At 39.3% G+C, this 16,234-nt stretch overlaps 1 protein-coding gene across 1 annotated transcript; it reads right to left on the bottom strand.

The window, feature by feature from the left end:
• Positions 1–825: 825 nt before the first annotated feature.
• Positions 826–7,882, bottom strand: LOC142398752 (cathepsin Z). Its single transcript, XM_075482893.1, has 6 exons — positions 7,724–7,882; positions 5,828–5,991; positions 5,497–5,676; positions 2,212–2,362; positions 1,186–1,351; positions 826–1,015 (listed from the first exon to the last, which is right to left on the bottom strand). Exons 1-6 carry the CDS (start codon positions 7,849–7,851, stop codon positions 902–904), a joined length of 903 nt encoding a protein of 300 aa, XP_075339008.1. The 5' UTR covers positions 7,852–7,882; the 3' UTR covers positions 826–901.
• Positions 7,883–16,234: the final 8,352 nt, after the last annotated feature.

Raw genomic sequence — 16,234 nt, forward strand, 5'->3', positions numbered from 1 at the left:
ATTTAAAAATGACTGGATATAGCAGCAGCTAGCTGGATATTGAGATATTTAGTTCCTCAAACCACCAGGCAGAAGCTCATACGAACCAAGACTTCAAAGATTTGGCAGAATTAACTCATGAGGGCCTAAATTGACACTTGGATGATCGGAGTCGAGTGAAACAAAGACAACAACACACAAAGCAATCCAATCCGTCATCGCCTTATTTCTCAGTGTGAGGCAAACTCCTAAAACACTGGATCTTACGTTTTCCATAACACAGCTCACTGACTGAAGGAAACTGCAGGGTTATTTTTAAAATGTTCCCCACAGAGTCACGGGGAACGTTATACAACTGCGCTCACGGGCTGAGCTGGATGGAGTCTCCTTTAGCGCTCCTGTTGTCATCGTCAGTCTGATGGTAGGATTCACTTTAAATTCTAAAAAGCTCTACTGAATGTTACTTTTAAAGAGTAAAATGGTTGCTAAAGCTTCCCGGGTCTCCCAGCAGAGAGGAAACAACCTCCCACACGACACACAGAAGATCATTTGTGTGTAAATCTCTTCTGTGCGGATGTTTCTCGGTGTGTCAGAGGAAGCAAACTGTCTAACTGCCAGCTCTCTTCTCCCAAGACCCGCAAACGCTTCTTCGCAAAAGAGAATTTAAATGCGAGTGAGTCAGCTCGCCTGTCACTGGGAAGTGTGTGATAATGGATCTAAAGTGAGGAAACAGCAGTTACCTCAAGCTCAAAACTGGATTAGGGAGCAGCCATTTACTAAATAACATGTTCCCCGTATTCAGACAGTAAACTTCCTTAAAAAACACTTTAAATCAGCAGAGACAGCTTTTCTCAGTTGAGAACTGTTTCATTTAATAGTTATTTTCAAAGGTCAAACATGACACACGAGTTAAATGCAGCATCTATGTCACCACAGGGTCACCGTATGCACAGTTCTTCTCAATGCCCAGGTTGAACCAGTTGCCTTTTCCTTTCTTATAGTCGCTGGTAACGATCCTGGCCCAGCCGTGTTCTCCCTGGAAGCAAAGAAACAAAACATCTGAGAAAGCATCTTTCCTAAAAATACTCCCCATCTCATCACAGCACAACAAAAGAAATAAGTCTGTGACAGTGACTTTATAGCTTCAGGGGGGAGCAGAGAGTAGCTACAGAGCTGATGAATGGAGGCAGGAAACAGAGAACCGACCCAGAACTCTCCCCAGGAGTTCCTGACGATCCAGTACTCCGTCCCTTCTTCGTCGACGCCCCAACCCGCCACGGACACGATGTGGTTTGGCAAAGAGAGGGGGTGAAACTCTGAGAAGACGCCCCCCGAGTATTCCTCCAGGCCGTCGGTTGCCATCAGAGCGCAGCTGCGAGATGAAGGCGAGTTACTTAAATGTGTCTCATGCAGTTCTGAAACTTTGCAGACAAAAGTTTCGCACAGTCTTTTACTTTGAATCCCCAGAAGGATGTTTGTGTAACTCCTACTTTTACCTCTTCAAAGTGCCTCTGACACATAAATCTGCCTTCAAATCATCTTTTCTGACAGGCTGATTTTTGAATCCTTACATCTGAAAAGACAACTGAGTAAAAATGTTAACGTTCAGTCGGTATCTGCTTAAGTTCTTTTGGGTTCTGTTCAGCCTTCGGTCTTTGTTCGAGGGTCTGGGTTTCTCTGCTGTCACGACCCACAGACGTCCTCAGCTGCCTCCTGTCACTTGATCACCGTGTTGTTCCCAGTTCTTCTTCCTCACCCACACTATAAATGCTCCTTGGGTTTTCAATGTTCGGGGCCCGGTTCATTCTCACTCTGTTATTTGTCGTCTTAGCTCCGAACTATTCAGAAAGAAGAATCCCCATTTTCTAGCCTTCTCCTCCTTTAACTCCCTCCTAACTCTAACCATGAATCGTGACACTTTAAAAAGTTTCAAAGACCTTATTAACACTGCATGAATGAATTCAAAGACACCACAAAGCTGTGGATGTTAGACCCTCGTTTAGAGGGAATAAAAGCCAGAATAAGCTGGTAAAACTATCCGTGCACATTGAAAGGAAGAGTACAATTCAGTGTTTGGCTAAATGAAGCTAAATTCAGAGATGAATATACTTCTCTGTGACATTTAAAATGTACTAATTAAAAACTTCATAAAGTTTTGCTCCTCCTTCTCAGAGAGGATGCAAACAGCTGCATGAAAACGCAGGAATGACTCCGGAGGAGCGTCTCCTCTACCTGATGGGCCCGTTGGCGTAGAGTTCTGCTTTCATGTGGTCTCTTCCGGAAACTTCTCCGTAGTCTGCCACTTTCCACACGGTGTAGTTCTGCACCACAGCGCATGACTCAAAGAACGAGCACGTTCCACACTGGTTGAACTGCTGGCACCCTGAAACCAGAAGGGTCATTGGTGCGTTTAGATCAGGGATGGGCAACTGGCGGCCCGGGGGCCGCACACGGCCCTCGTCCTCACTCAGTACGGCCCGCAAATAGATCAATAATAATTTAATAATTAAAAAGAATAAAAATAAATAATAATAATAATTAAATTATACTGTTGACCGATAGAGGGCAATAGCGGGGCCCGGGCCGCTCTCCGCAACAGCGAATAGGAAAGTCAAGAGCCATGGCCACTAGCAGTGGCAAAAAGGGAAAACTTGACAATCGCATTTTTCAGCCAAAATGGGAAGAAGAGTACCTCTTCAGTTTTGTTCTTTGTTATGAAGGAGTTCAAATTCCTTGTTGCACTTTTTTAAGCAAATGTTTTGTCTTTGTTGCTTATTAAGGACGAGTTAAAATGCATTTATATGCAGAAAACATGTTGGTGCAATAAACAAACAGATATAAATTCATATAAAATGTGTTCTTATTGAGAATCATTTGTAGCGTCTTTCATATCCAATTATTCGGTCATGTGGCCCTCCATTGATAGTGCTGAAAAAATGTTGGCCCTCTTTATCATGGAAGTTGCCCATCCCTGGTTTAGATTAACACTTCATGTGAGCAGCAACGTAACACATTTCCGTTTGAAAGCAGCTGCAGACCACAGAGTTAAAAACACCTCCTCAGTGATCGCTCCTTCTGTGATCTGCAGATGTTGCTGAAAGACTAATGAGGTTACATCACTGATCAGCTGTTTCCTTCTGGCTGCTCCCCTCTCTCAGAGCACGCACAGGTCTCATGCCCCTGTGAGGACATATTAGTCCGAGTGACGCCTCTGCTCTCAAAGTGTTTGTGAGATAGCGATGCAGAGCCGCCCTGTTCACACCTGATATAAATCTGTGTTGCCACATGACCTCTTGCGATGGATCTCACCTCCCTGCACTCTATGGAAATAAGCACGTCGGCTCCGACAACAACCAGCTGTTGAAAACACAGAATCTTAAATTACAACCAGTTATTTGGGTGATCAGACATTATAATTAGCTTTGATGTGAATCTGAAGGCACACGAGTTCTTTTGATGTTGGAGAACTTGGTGCGCACACCCCTGCTGACTAAAGACACACAAACAGAGACGATTAAACTTCTCACAATTTTTTTTTATTCAGAATCAACCTCTGTGCAGCATTGTGAAGGAAACCCTGAAGTACTGTAAACCGCTCCGCTAGCTGTACAACTAGCTGTAAAACTAGCTGTACAACTAGCTGTAAAACTAGCTGTAAAACTAGCTGTACAACTAACTGTACAACTAGCTGTAAAACTAGCTGTACAACTAGCTGCAAAACTAGCTGTACAACTAGCTGTACAACTAGCTGTAAAACTAGCTGTAAAACTAGTTGTACAACTAGCTGTAAAACTAGCTGTACAACTAGCTGTACAACTAACTGTAAAACTAGCTGTAAAACTAGCTGTACAACTAGCTGTACAACTAGCTGTAAAACTAACTGTACAACTAGCTGTAAAACTAGCTGTAAAACTAACTGTACAACTAGCTGTAAAACTAGCTGTAAAACTAGCTGTACAACTAGCTGTAAAACTAGCTGTACAACTAACTGTAAAACTAGCTGTACAACTAGCTGTAAAACTAGCTGTACAACTAGCTGTAAAACTAGCTGTACAACTAACTGTAAAACTAGCTGTACAACTAGCTGTACAACTAGCTGTAAAACTAGCTGTAAAACTAGCTGTAAAACTAGCTGTAAAACTAACTGTACAACTAGCTGTAAAACTAGCTGTAAAACTAGCTGTAAAACTAGCTGTACAACTAGCTGTACAACTAGCTGTACAACTAGCTGTAAAACTAACTGTACAACTAGCTGTAAAACTAGCTGTAAAACTAACTGTACAACTAGCTGTAAAACTAGCTGTAAAACTAGCTGTAAAACTAGCTGTACAACTAGCTGTAAAACTAGCTGTACAACTAGCTGTAAAACTAGCTGTACAACTAACTGTAAAACTAGCTGTACAACTAGCTGTACAACTAGCTGTAAAACTAGCTGTAAAACTAGCTGTAAAACTAGCTGTACTACTAGCTGTAAAACTAGCTGTAAAACTAACTGTAAAACTAGCTGTAAAACTAGCTGTAAAACTAGCTGTAAAACTAGCTGTAAAACTAGCTGTACAACTAGCTGTACAACTAGCTGTAAAACTAGTTGTACAACTAGCTGTACAACTAGCTGTAAAACTAGCTGTACAGCCTGCCATAGACCCGTGGTTCAGTGAGGATGTGTTCAAACACTCAGACGTTTAGCTTGATTAAAACAGACCCTGATGTGTGAGTGCTCTGTAACCAAACAAGCAGACTTGTGACGGCTTGAAGAGGTGGGTCCCACTCCACCTCCAAACAAACGCCGGTGTGGCTGGATTGGACTATTAATGCAAAACGGACCAAAGTCAGACACATATACAGTCAGTCCATGCTGCCATCTCACTTGAGGAGACTTAGAAGCATTTAAGGTAAGTATCTGAACAAGGACGCATTTATTTACGCGATAATAAACGCGTGTGGTCAGTCAGGACTGAGCGATCAGGATCCGATCCATCTTTAAAGTGGCCCGAGCGTGTTCATATCTGCACTTGGAGCTCGGATCACCAAAGACATGTGGTAACGGCAGCCGTAAACGGGTCCCAACTGCCTGTAAGGGATGCACACGCTACCCGTGTAGTTTTCACCCGTTTAAATACAGTGAGGTGTCTGCCCTTTAAATATTTATCCGCCCTTAAAATGACTAAAGGAAGTTGATTCTGCAACATTCCAAGATACTTTAAATTGAGAATTCAGGACTTCTCCAGTCTTGATCCTTTCTTAATCTCAGCTTTACCTCCTAAACTCTCTGAGGATTTTGGAGCCCGTATGCAGCATTTTTATGGATAACATCAATGAGATCGGGCACTGATGATAGATAATAAGGCCTCAGTTTAAGGTGTCTGTGCAGGCTCATCTACTGGGATGAAATGTTCCCCGAACTGTTGAAGCACATCTGCCAAAAATATCACTCGTACCTTTTCTTTAAGATTTCTCCAAACTCCACTTTTGGTCATTTAGTGCAGAAAAAACCAGATTTAAAAACGCATTTCTTACTTTGGTTTATAGCTTGGTAGTTGTTGCAGGTTTCATCAGGAATCCCTCGTGCGTGTGCATACGCGTAGACTCTCAGGTGATCTCCTCCATAACAGGAGCCCGCCCCCCCGCAGTCTATCACGTTCTGGACAGAGAGGTAGGCTGATGGCCACGCTCCGCCACGCTTGATGTTAATGCGATCTGAACAAAGTAAGAACAGCAGCTGTCACGGGGAAAAAAAAAACCAAAGTCCTGGTAAAACTATATATATTTTTTACATTCATTTTTCTAAATCCATTCCTCTGCTTTATCCAGTTTGCAGACACCCTCATCCCTCTGTTGTCATGGTTACCTGCCAGTGCGCTGGTGGCTCCCATGGCCCAGCAGGAGCCACAGTACTGGGGGATGTGTTGGTTCCTCGTGACGCTCACATAATTCTTCCCATCTATGTTCCTCCAGTCCCACGACGGAGGAAGATCCGACACTTTTGCGTACTCGTGCGGCCGGGCCTTTGTCCTGAGACATAGAAATAAGATTTAATAACGTGTGTCGCTGTGACTGTTCAGGCACCTACGCGCACTGAAGACACCCAGTTTATCTCCTATCAGCGCTGCACAAGAGGCGCACCGGCTCTTATATATGCTGCGGGCGCTCCTAACTGAGCAGGATATCGAGTGGTGATTCCCAAACTGTAATAACCTGAGCGCAGGTACAGTCAGTTAATACGGTCAAAAGAAATCAATCCTCTTCCAAAAAGAACAGCAGTAAGGTCTCGACTCTTTAGCTGCATCTGAAAATAAAACAAACATGCTGAATTGAACACATTTGTCAGAATTTGAAGGTAATCTGATGCAACTTATGCAAACATTCCCGTTTAACGCCTTTAACATGTGTTGAGGAAAAGCTTTTTTTATCTCCGCTGCTAATAAAACTAACCTTTCACTTTGTAAATGTCAGGTTAAATGAAACGTATTCCTTTCTCGCATCAAGAGGTAAATAAACTTATATTAAAGGCTCCTCCTCGTCATCTTATTTTGTATATCAAACCCTGCCGCCAGTGCTTTTAAACATCTCAGAGCAGCGAAAAAGAGGTTTGGGACAATCACTCGGATGCTTTTGAGTCGCTGCTTCCATTCAAATGAACCATTTAAACCCCCGGCTGAGTAATTCTATGTAAATATCTAATCTAACTGGTCCAAACACTGAGGAAAATGTAGGAATTTTCCAGACTTAACAAGTCATTCGAGGTAAATAAGAGTCAGATGTTCAGGAAATACTATGTGCTATATTGATATATAACAAGGTCCCTGTAATTAACTATTATGATAGTTGGCATGAGAGTGCTCCAGAACGATGGGAAATGTTAATATTACAGCTTTAAGATCCTCCACACAGGTGCTGTGTTAATCATTTCATATTTCTGTGAAAAGTACAACTTTATGCTACTATTCAACTATATTGCAAAGAGAATTGTTGTCACCTTTTCATCAACCTGACAGCAGGTAACGGCAGATTGCATTTTATTTTTAAATATTTGTGTCTCCTGGTATTATTCAGAAGGCACGTCTTTATCAAAGATTTATTTCCACTTTTCCATAAAACAGGAAAGATTAAAAAATAGTTTAAAAAGTTCATGTCTCTCTGAGTGTGTAAGGTTGTCTTTAATTCTCTCCCGTCCCATTAATCACCGCATGATGCATCGGATTTATTATTTCACATGAAGTACATCCAGTTTGAGCAGCTACATCAGTACATTTCTGCATGTTTTATTCATGCAACAGTGTTATGGAGACATATATAAAAGAATATGTGCTTCTCTACATCCTTACATTTGAATGCAAAATCAAAACTGACTGCAAGGATGTTTGAATACAAAATAAATCACATCAAAATGTAAACACATATCAGATGTAAATATATCTATAGATATATATACATATGTATGTAACACAAAATCTAAAAAGCCAAACTCGCGCAATTCATCATATTCATGAGTAATTATCGTTCACTACTACGTCAAAGATAAATCACTACTTTGAGGTTGGTTATGACTATGATATTACACGTAAATACTCAGAATTACTTAAATAATATAAAAATAGCTTTAACTATGCTGTAATAAACAGACATAACCGTTAAACCCCCTAAACAGTAACCGTTTAAATGCCGTTAAAGTGCCGTTAACGTTAAACAACCGGAAGCCTGTTTCACTGTCAGCGCTCATTGAGTAAATGTTCTTCTCACTTACTTGACCGAGTCCGGTCTGTTGTCATTGATGGGCTTGTAACAAGGCTCGGATAAAAATCTCGAGGAACCGATTTGTATTGAAAATGACGCTAAGCATAACAGCAGCGAGCCGATGTTTAGAGACGCCATGTTGGCGCCCCCCTCATCTACCGCTGTGGCCTGATCATAGGTGCCCCCTTTTGGCCATCCAGGGAGTAGCACAAGCCTGCATTTTGAGACGAGGGGAAATGAATTCAACACGCTAAAATAGTGTTGAACTGATATGTTTTATGACACTAAGCTTAGAAACTCCGTGGACAAAATGTATTTATGCATTGGGTTCTGTTTTAAAAGGATCAACAATGTGTTCTCACAGTTTTTGAGACGAAATAATACCACAAAATGTCAGATTATTAATTGAAAACATAATCAATTCATGCTTTATGATGAAAACAAAACAACCCAGAAACATATCAAGTATTTAGAATTAGTTTCTCAATAACTATGTCAAAGCACAGAAAGAAAGTGATAATATCCTTCTGAAATGGGCCTGGTGAGAGTGTTCACCTTTCATACGTTCTATCTATCTTTATCCACAAATCTTTGCTTTATACAGTTTAATAGAATATTTTTCATTGTGGTATTGTGACATTTACCTCTGTATATTTTAAAGATGATACTTAATACATATACCAGATTTATGTTATTCACACTGTGTAAAAACTTAGAGAGATTCTTCCTTCTGATGAACAGTCAGGTACTGTATTTCAGTGTTTTACATGTTTTTCTCTCACTTTGCAACAATTTAAAGGGGAAAAGAATATTCTCATCTATTCCCCTGTGAACATTACACAGGGGGGGGTTGCACAAAAACATGAATTTGTCCTGATTTACTTTGTTAGGCTCCAGAGATTTGGTGTTGCTCCTAACTAGCTCCTAACTAACGATCCAGTAATCCATGACAGTAATCCAAGATACAGAAAGCAAAGCAGTGATCCAGAATTTACCTTCCGTTCTATTTTTATAATCTACATTTTGGGATTTTATGCTTTCAAATGCCTGCCGTAAAAATCCCCGTCCATGGATCCACTATTGAGTTCGATTTATAGTGTGCATGTTGTGCTTCTAAGGCCATCTTCTCGCCAATTGCTCACATGCAAAAGAATAGCTTGAGTAAATCCTCCACTGGTCCAGAATTTAACATTTTTAATGAAGAATGTTTTTCAAGACTTCCTGAGAAACAATGCTAAACGATGCTTAATTTAGGAGAAGTAATTTATTTAAACTGAGGTAGTTGTTTTTGACCCTGAAAAACTGTGAGAATCTCTTGCCAGTCAGTCACTCTGCTTTACCTTGGATTCCAGTTCTGCTCCGTGAGGAACCTTGGAGTCATTTTTGATCGGGATTTGCCTTTTTCCTCATGTGAAACAGGTCTCCAGAGCATCTTTCTTTCATGGATATAATATGGCTCAAACACGGAGCATCCTGTGATGCTGAAAAACTGGTCCACTCATTCATCTCCTCTAGCCTACAGTGCTATCTTTGCTTGCTGTCCAAACTCCCTTTAAACCCCTCAGTTGATCCAAAATGCTGCTGCCAGAGTTCTTGTGCCAAGAGAGAACAGATTTCTCCTGTGAAGGCCTCTCTAAAGTGCTTCCCTTTTAAAATCCTTCTGATGACATACGAAGCCCATAATAGCAAATCTCAACCTTATTTAAAGGATCTTAAAACATATCTCTTTGAAAAAGCTTAAATCTAATTGGTTGATCTGTTTTTCATGCTTTAATGTTGCTTTAACACGGTTTTTCCTCTCGATGCTTTTATATCCAATCACTGCAAATTGTTTTAATCTTTAAATTCTCTTTTGTTATTTCATAGATTGTCTTTATGGCTTTATAAATGACTTCGACTTATGTTTGAAAAGTCTTCTTGAAAGTAGAGGAGAGTAAATATAAGAACAATGTTAATAATTAATAAATCAGAGGGGTAGGATGAAGTATTAGATGGGGCAGTGCACAAGCAGCACTAATCATGGCTGAAGTGCCCTTTATTCCCCCTAATTGCACCACCTGTATGAGTCCACGGCCTCTAGTGTGTGCTTAGTTACTCACCACTTATAGAGTATTCTTCCTCTAAACATATACTATAGTGTGTGTAATAGTACTTTGGACGATACCCTTTCTGTAATGCAGGCTAGAATGAAAACATAGTTATATGTTACGTAATTTCTTTGTAAAATCTTATAATTGATTCATTGCTTTAAAGCTTTTATTGTGGATATATTTTCTCTTCCTCAGAGCGATCAATAAGTTAACATCACACAAATAAAATAAGTGGTTGGGCTCTATAATTTTTCTTTACTCAGCAGGAAACTTTTAAATAACATACTTAGTTCCCAGTTACAATCACATTACACCTAATGCAGCACAGATGATTGGTTTGGGTTATCACGGAGAAGATGCAGCTCTTCACAAGGTTATTATGTTACAGGATGAGCTTCAGTGTGGCCTGTTTTTGTGATGGGGAAGCACAGTTATTTTTACTTCAAATTATTAAAGATTACATCAGCATTAGGATCCTAATGAACCCTCAAGAGGAGCGATCCATAAATCACACATGAGCTGTTGCTCACGGTGCAGTCCATCTATTTCTGGACTTTGTCCTGACAGTAACGATAAGCCGCTCATTTAAAAGTTGTTCAGCAGAAAAAATAAGTTGTGTATGTTCTGTAAACTGTGGAAGATGAGCTCATGAGTGTCATCATTTCTGCTCGGTATCAGCCATGATGTAACTGTATAAACATCAGAGGCTTCACACTCATCTTGTATCCAACACAGAAGTTTGTAGACTTCAGAAAACATTTCACACTTTAGGGAAACATTCCAGGTTAAGCTGTGTTATAATTCTATTTGAATGACACACACAGAGCAGAATAAACCATAAGCACCACTCCTTCCTAAATAGATTTATTTCCTGAGCAATATTAACATTTGTTTATTTTTTTGTCACTTAAAAGCGTGAAAACATCAGTTTTTTCCAAGTCGCAGCTCGGTTTGGGATGCAGCTTGAAACATGTTGACATTGATGAGAGGTATTCACATGCGGCTGACCTCTCTGGGGATGATTTGCAGATGTCCTACTTGTGTTACACTGTTACAGCACAATTGTTGAACGCCTCTTTTTACTCTGTGGTTCAGCCGGTCATTATATTGTACAGACATGTAAGAATCATTTCATGATGTGTCCTTTCTACACTCCTGGACCACACGTGTTTAAGGGCTGCTTGATGGGCTCGTATTGAGGACTGTTGTCTTTTGCAATTCCATGACGCCGAACAGGAGAAGTTACAACTTCATTTCTGAGACTTTCCCCTCAGTTACCAACTATAAACATAACTAATAAAATAAATTAAAGTTATTGTTTCATTAAGACAAAAACACCTGCCCGTACAAGAGAGAAGAAAAACAATCCAGTAAGTAGTCAAATATCCAGAAAAACTCTTCCTCCCCCTGATTACAGTCACATTATAAAGTGCACACCTCTAAGCTGTCACAGTATATAATTGTTGCATTGAATGTTGGCTCTTTCCATCTCATGTATCAACATGTATTGTCATTATCAAATGAATAAAGTGTATTTTTATTCAAATGGAGTCTGAAATGAAACATACAGCTTACAAAACAAGCAAATGTTTGAGTACTTATGTAAATTTAGCAACATGAAACAGCATTTAAACAGGTTCATGTTTAAATTAAAGAGTATTTTCTAACTGTTGTATGCAAATCAAATAAATTATAAAAACATCTTTCTATAAAGTACTAAACAAAAGTGAAATACTGCTTGCAATCAGTGCAACTACAGTATAAATTCGAGGGTATTTTACAAGGAATAATCTTCATTTCAGACTGGAAGGATTACTTTTGCTGCATTAAGATTGGAATTAAGATTACTATGCTATTGTTGTTTGGAAAGTCACATGCAACCCCGAGCTGAAAACCTTATTTTCAGAGTTATGACCGAGTTTATTCTGAGAAATGATGCTAAAAAGTGGAGATCTTTGAGAGAGGCTGAGATACAGCTGGTCACATAGAAATATAAATAGTCCTCCAGCACAAAGCAAACACCGAATTACGACTCCGAGCATCAGAAAATTATGACAGATGTACAAGGAGGACAGGGAGGTCGAATGTTCCCAGAAGGAGTCGCTAACCTCGAATGATTTATTGCTCTAGGTTTAAAGCTTCTCAAACATGTACCAAACAAACTAAAATGTGGTTGCTGGATGAAAGTTAAGACAGTTGCAGAGTAAACAGTCATTTTACTGAATATTGTCAGATGAAACTTCAGTTCTAATCGCAGACACATTCAACATTCCTCTTCATTGAGTAAATTACCGTGCGTTTCCTCTGACAGCAGACACTCTACGCACCCTGAGAAATGTTTGTGTTTTCAAACACAGAGACGGTTGTCTGCATCAGGACCACAGGAATGGAGCTCTGCCGACCTTTGACCTCTCAGATCATCGTTGTCGTGCTAAAAGCCGCACTCTTTCGCGCTTTTACACCTTCAAAAGCACAAACAGTCCTTAATTATGCAAAGCCTTACAGCATGAGGAAGAGTTTCAGTTTGTGTGCTGTAAATTTTTCAGGATGTAATGTGATGCTACAGACAGTCTGTCAACATGTGAGTCCTTCATGATGAGGCCGATATCCTGGATGTGTGCATTAACATCAGCTTCTTCCTGCTTTTTGAAGCAGGGGCGATAAAAGCCCTAATGACACGCTAAACAAACTTCAATCATCATTTAAGGAGGGCCATTATCCTGCATCAGTTTACAATAATAAGAGAGCTCAAAGAGCCGGTCTGCTGCGCCCAAAGAAATAAGAAGATTGTCATGTAGTTGTTGTAGTTAAGTAGCTTGAGCTGCGTCCATTTGTCTTGACTCTATAAAATGCAGGTGCCTTGTTGGTAAGGGATGCAGGTTAATATTGATATTTAAGGTTTGAGGTTCTAATCACCCTGAAGATAATGCAGTCCTGATCTGTCATTCAGTCTAATCTGAAATAATTTAATAAATAACGACACAAGTAACTATTATTACAAAGGACGAAGTAACATTGTTAAGGAAAAGTTTAGAATAATCACTTTAATTGCATTTATTGCATTATTTAAATTGTTCAGTATAAATAATCATTGCATGACGTTATTAATGACTGGAGGAAAATCTCAATTTGCTCCAAACACCAACAAACCCCTAAATACTTTGTATTTAGTCATAGTTACCATATGCTAAATGTTTGACATCTTCCCCTTTGAATTGCTCACACTTTAATGTTTTAAACAACTTGTAAAAACGGCTTCTTTGCAGGTAGATTAAAAGAAGTTGAACCACACATTCTTTCAAAACATTGGTTTGACCCAAACTGGAGTTACGAGGTTTTTACATAGGACATACATAGGACATATATAGGACATATATACATAAATATATACATCAGTCCACATTCCTAAAGACATGATCTGCCCACATCCACCACAGAAAGACACTAAAAAGCCCACTTAAACCTTTAGAGTGCATGGAAAGTGCATCCATGTAAATATTGAGCACGCACAGTTTGGATTTCACTCATGGATCAATATTGAAGCAATTTGGACGTTAATCTCATTACCTCCGCTTTCTTCTTGGCAAATGCCGCTTCAGACGGGCAATGTGAGATCTCCAGTGAAATTAAAAAGGAAAAAAATAAGAATCTGTATTTAGAGGAATTTCCCCATATCACATGAATATTTTATTAAAGTACAGTTCCTGAGCCATTAGATGATAGAGATGATCAATATACACTATCTTTACAGGTAATTTTATATTTTGGTATATTTTGACCTTAACTTGAGAATGTTTTCTCAGTTTTTTCCAAAAAGTAACAGTCAAGCTAGACAAGTTCCAAACTTTTTGATGTCTGTTATCATGAGTTTTCACCTCATCACTATCTTAGGACATTGAATAGCTCTTATGGAGCCACAGCATGAATTTCGACTACCTGCTTATGAAGTGGTGAAAGCATAAATTTGCTGTAAGCAGCTGAATCTGTCTCATTTGACGCGAGAAAAGAACTTAGAGGACGCATCCTCTACCAAGACTAAGGCCCTGTTTTGCAATTGTAATGAAAGTCATCCATGTGGGGAATTAATGGTTTTTTTCATGCCCATTCTCCTCCTCCTCACCAAGTTACATTAAGTTTGTCCAGGTAGTTTTTGTCTATACTGTCTTTAGATGTTAGGCAGGTTCATTCTTCTTTAGCTTTTACCACAATGTGAGTTTTTGAACTCTTACTTCAAGTTGTTATTTTTCTTATTCTGCCGTTTTATGTTTGCTTTTATATGTATTTTAATGTTGTGTTTCAAGTATATTTTTTAATTCATATTTGACTGTACAGCACTTTGGGTGAACTCTGTTGTTTTAATGGTGCTTTATGAATAAAGCTGGATTGGAAGTGTCTCTGGGCAAGATGCTGAACCCCACAGCGATTGCACTTTTAAGTCACATTAGATAAAAGTGTCTGCTAAATCAACATAACAGAATCAGAGGCCAAGTGCCCACAGACTTTTGCAATGAAATGAACACAAAAGTCAATGGAGTGTAGAGAAAATGATAAATCTCTACAATTTATTCAAGTATCTACAAAGAACAAGATGTTACATCATTGTACAAAGTGAATAGAAATAAATACTAATAACATTACATAAGTAATCGTCTTTAGCACATGAGTATATTATCATGAAATAATATCATCATATTATCATGACGCAGAGGGGATATCGAGCATGTATTCTTTTGTATTTAATTGGCTTCATAACATCGTGTTGAAACAACAAAGCCTGATCAGTTTAAGGCGTCTTCAGCAGGAGGTCCTTGTTATTATTTCATCTCATTAAATTTCATAACAACTTGTGTCTCTTTGTATCTTTCACTGTTTTTTACAATTGTTTTTATTGTTGTAATATGTGGGGAGCTATTGCAATCTCGTTGCATCCTGTGTACAATGACAATAAAAGGAAACTGAGTTGAATCTATGTTCTGACCCAGCAGAGGGGGTTTTGTGTGAGACACTTTCAATTCCTTTGTCTGTGGGTGGACATTCCCTAAAATGCCAAAACGTGTTTAAATTTCAATGCCGGCGACAGACTTCGTCAGTTCATCCCATCTGAGATTCCTGAACAGAGCTGATTCACATGCGAGGAAGATGCCAAACTCGCTGTGAGTGTCTTCCTGCGGCTGCTGATGGTGCTGACTGACAGCTGTGAGTATGAATTCATGATGATGTATTTGTGTCTCTTATTGCTTTGTAAGACCATAAAGAGTGATGTACTTCTGCCATATTAAACAGTGCCATTTAATCTGCTTCAATTGAAATGTTTGTGATTCTTTTCTTTAAAGATCTTACTGAGTTTTGCTGCTCAAAGGACCACAAAATTCCAATCCTGTTTGTTTTTCTGATACACTTCATGATCCAAGAAGACATGAGTTGCTGCAACATAAAGGCAGGACAAACAATGAAACCAAGTCAAGACAAATTAGTATGTACATGTTAAATATCAGCACTGCTGTTGTACTATGTCAAAACTTCTGGATGCATTTGAAAAAGTAAACTCCTGACCTGCTGAGAGAGCCACAGAGTTTGTCCAGGTAAGATATTAAGATTAAGATTATCCTCCATGCATAAAAAAGGCACATAACTCAAGGGATGAACCAGTGTTGTGTTTACACATAACAGAAATCTTGGCAAAGAACCCATTTTAAATTGTATTTACCATTTACCAGAAGCCTGTCACAGAGACACATCATTTGTTCCCATTTCCTTAGTTGGATCTTTGAAAAATACCAGAGATAACACAGTTTGACAGACACAGAGTAGTATTTCTGCACCAACAAAAATCGGCTTAAAATTTTCACATCTCAGCATGATATAGAGGGTGTACTTAAAGATTTTGAGGAAACTGAACAATTGGAGGACAAAAGAAGAAGTGTCAGCTCTAAAACAAACAGATGAAGAGTATCTGAAAGTGATGTCCTAAAGAAAGAGGAAAAAATCAGCAAAGACCTGACCCAGGACCTGAGAATTCAGCTTCTCCTGTTGCTTTATTTCGTGAATAGCTGCTGATCATTTGCCACCTCCACATGACAGCTTCCAAGCTTGTGACAAACAGCAGTTATGATATTCATCCTGAGCCACGGGTTTGTTAGTGCTGATGTACAGTACAAAGAAAAAAAACAAACAGCAAAAACTGGTGGTCTCTGTTCATCTGATCCGTCCCGGGTCTGAAAACCTCAGAACCCCCCGCTCTTAGCTTGGCTTTCCAAGATACCACGTCAGTCACTCTTCAGTATCTCCGGGTACTATTCCTTCTCTCACTTCTGGCTGACATGGAGGACGGAGTCATTTTAGATGCTTTCGATGTCATATATTACTTTAGTTTTTTACTGAAATGACTGGATTGGGCTGTCATAAAGCTCAAACTGATACTGATCTCTCTC

This window comes from Odontesthes bonariensis, chromosome 14, assembly GCF_027942865.1.
Source record: "Odontesthes bonariensis isolate fOdoBon6 chromosome 14, fOdoBon6.hap1, whole genome shotgun sequence".
NCBI lineage: Eukaryota > Metazoa > Chordata > Actinopteri > Atheriniformes > Atherinopsidae > Odontesthes > Odontesthes bonariensis.

Excerpts from the sequence above, each read along its gene's own strand:
- LOC142398752 (XM_075482893.1), bottom strand. The coding sequence starts at position 7,851 with ATGGCGTCTCTAAACATCGGCTCGCTGCTGTTATGCTTAGCGTCATTT. Across the intron at positions 5,992-7,723 it reads AACAGACCGGACTCGGTCAA|GACAAAGGCCCGGCCGCACG; the intron begins GTAAGTGAGAAG and ends TCTATGTCTCAG. Across the intron at positions 1,352-2,211 it reads TACGCCAACGGGCCCATCAG|CTGCGCTCTGATGGCAACCG; the intron begins GTAGAGGAGACG and ends TTCATCTCGCAG.